The sequence below is a fragment of the Mytilus edulis genome, chromosome 11 (genome assembly GCF_963676685.1).
Source record: "Mytilus edulis chromosome 11, xbMytEdul2.2, whole genome shotgun sequence".
NCBI lineage: Eukaryota > Metazoa > Mollusca > Bivalvia > Mytilida > Mytilidae > Mytilus > Mytilus edulis.
In genome coordinates this window covers 72,605,899-72,609,237 of record NC_092354.1, presented here as the reverse complement: position 1 = coordinate 72,609,237, position 3,339 = coordinate 72,605,899, and the positions used below count along the sequence as shown (strand labels likewise).

The 3,339-nt window shown below is 39.1% G+C and overlaps 1 protein-coding gene across 1 annotated transcript; it reads right to left on the bottom strand.

Moving 5' to 3' along the window:
- Positions 1-271: 271 nt before the first annotated feature.
- On the bottom strand, positions 272-994 carry LOC139494566 (uncharacterized metal-dependent hydrolase YcfH-like). Its single transcript, XM_071282727.1, has one exon. It carries the CDS (start codon positions 992-994, stop codon positions 272-274), a length of 723 nt encoding a protein of 240 aa, XP_071138828.1.
- Positions 995-3,339: the final 2,345 nt, after the last annotated feature.

The window sequence follows — 3,339 nt, the reverse complement described above, 5'->3', positions numbered from 1 at the left end:
ACTTACATCACCTAACGAATACGATTCACTTTAAATCACTGTACACATTATCCAATAAAAAAAATAATCCAACAATCACATTGTATTGTCCTATACATGTGAACTATTTACACATAAACACTATTGGAGCTCGGGCTGTTCACTTGTACTATATCTTTTAATCCAAAATAGTCCAATAAACATATTTACATATATGTATACCACTATTTGTTCCGTGCATACATCTTATCCACTAACATTTTATATACACAACGAAATAAGTATATGACACTTAAACAAAAATTCTCTGGGCATTCTCCAAGGTTGCCAATGCCATTGTCTGGAGGTCAACGTACCTCAGTGTTGCTAGTTTTTCAACCACTTCTCCAACATATATTGGGGTGTTTATTCGTATCCCCCTCGGTGGCATGTATGGTGCATCAGTTTCTGCCAGTAGTCTGTTGACAGGGATGTAGCGAAGAGCCCGAATCTGTTGTTGGTTGAATTTTGTTATGAGGTGTGTAAATCCAAAATATGTGTTTCTAAAATTTGAAAGCCATGAAGTTATTGTCTCTTTATCGCTCGTAAAACAGTGTAATATAAAAATTTGATCTGGATGACAACGGTGTTTAAAAATTTGTAAAGCTCTGTAATACAGGTTTTTGGAATACGTATCTTGTCTATTGCTTCTAATGTGTAAAATAAGTGGCATTGTTGGTTTAATCCATTCGGTTATTTCTTTTAAAAATTGTTCTTGTCTATCTAAATTTGCCCTGCCAGGATTCATGCTGCTGTCCAGCCCCACCTCACCTACTGCTGAAACACGCGAGTTGGTCACATATTCAAAAAATCTGCCTACTGACTGTGGTGATGCTTCATATATTTTCTTGGGATGAAGTCCAATAGCCACTTTCCATTTTGAATCAAACGGAACTGTCTCCGGATACGTTTCTGGGTCGCAAAATATTAACAGGCCACCCTTTATATTTACTGGCACTACTGGAGGTCTTTCCATTTGCTCTCCGAGCCAACGCTCTATGGTAATAGCGGTCGGATTACCAGATATTCTGGTACTGGCACGATCCAGATGAAAGTGAGAGTCAAACACATCCAGAACACTCCTCTTCTGTACACGTAGTTAACTGGAGTGCTCCTGTTTGGATCTTTTTACAGGGATAACTGGTTCATCTGATGTCCCTCTTTTAAGTTTCACTATTCTTCTGTCGGACTCTACCAGTGGTGTATCCTTTATTGTCGGTGTTTCTATATCATTTGTCTCTTCATCTATGTCGACATTCAATTCTTCTCTCATGGCAAGCACTCTGGCAATGAGAGAGTATGTCTTGGCATATTCAAGTGGCGATTTTTCCAAGTTTTCAATATTGTTCATGAATTCCAGCCCAAAACACATATATTCTGATAGCTGTTCATTCAGCAAATACTGGCTAAACAAAACCTGGTATCTCCAGTGAACTAACACACAAGGTGACACTATTGGCCTAAGAGCATACCTGTCTGGTTTGCGCCATTTCAGCTCCTCACAAAGCCCTTCCATCTGGATCCTTGCATTAGAGAGGATCTCACTTCTCTTGGGTATCATTTTGGCAATGTTGTTATTTGCCCATCTTATAAGCTCGGTCATAGAACTGTGTCCAGTCAGACACTCACTTAGATACTGTAGCACATTACCCCTCAGTTGATGGACCTCTGCTAATCTTTCTTGCCTCACTGGTGGTTGTGGATTGTCCCACATGATGCGCGGCATGTGGATGTGCTGCACATGAAACTTGAGTTTTCTTCCCACAAAATCGCATCCCTCAAATGGACATGGTGAGTTCCGAGGATCATCCTTCTTTTCTTCAACTTGTAAATGCAAGCTACCTTCTGATATTTCTTCATATACCGAGTTGTTATTATCATCCCTCGAGCTGTCATCCCAGTCGCTATCACTCTCAATCGCATCCAGCTTGAACGTTCTTCTTACTTCAATATTCTCTGTCATCTTTGGATACCAACGAGGTTCTGTTGTTTCAGATTCCGATGACTCAATATTCTCACACTGAGACAGTAAATTTCTAATATTGGTCAAGTCTTCCTTAACAATGCATGTGCGCTCCTTTTGAATAATTTGTTCATACGTCCATGTTGGTAATTTAGATGGTAAATCTGACTTGGGAATCTGTTCGTTCACTACAATGTCCCCAGTGGTTTCATCATAGCCAATATGAGGATTATCCTCAAACTCATCCATATCCGCCACAGAATCTGTCCCTATGCTCTCTACATCTAACAACGTGTCTTCAGAACTTGAAATGTCCTCAAAAACAATTTCCGCCTTATCACTGTCCATACTTAAAATGACCACTTCCCTCGAGTGCAGTATGTGACCGTCTACACGGTAAAGCACTTAGTACTAACTCAAACTATCCGTATATATATATATATATTTACACTACGCAAAAACTAAAAAACGCAAACGTACACAAATATATGAAAAAATGTCAATAAAAATGTCAATGTCAACACAGTCAAAACTGGATAAATCCTGAAATATAAAGAATACAATAATTATAACTCCTATATACACTATCACTTTGCACGGCCCACTATATATCATTCGGTGTTTGACATTTCGGACAGTGATACGTCGCGAAAGTCTCGGCCACTTCTGGAGTGACATTTACGCAAGTCCCATGATACCAGTCGTCGCAAAGATCGCACTGTATCATGAACGCACCTTGATCCCCTTTTCTACAAATGCAATAAATGTCTCCATTATCTACTAAAATATTTTCACCATCCCGTAACTGATTTTGCGCTCTTTTCAGCCAAGCCGGAATATTGCGATCATTGCACTTTTTCATTCGGTCATGATTTATCACGAACACTGACTTCTCTAGTTTTACTCTATAAACATATGACGTAATTTTCTCAACTATTATACCTGGCCCTTTCCATGGAGGGTCAAGTTTCTTACTCCGTCCTTTGACACTTGCAGTATCTAAGATATATACTAAGTCACCTGGAACATATTCATTTTTTCTCATCTTTATATCATAGTCCCTTTTCATATATTCCTGCGAAGTTTTAAGTTTTTGACGCGCGATTTCATGCGCTTGTCTGATCTCTTCAATCAATCGACTGACATATGCCTCCTCGCATTCATCACTCTCTTCTGTTGGTGGTCGAAAAACTAAATCTATTGGCATGTTTACCTCTCTTCCAAGCATCATTTTATTAGGTGTCATTCCTGTCATTCTGTTATCTGATGATCTAATAGCACTAGCAAGTTGTGGGAGATATTCGTCCCAATCCTTTTGTGATTTGTTCACGAAACATCTTACAATGTCCATCAGAGTC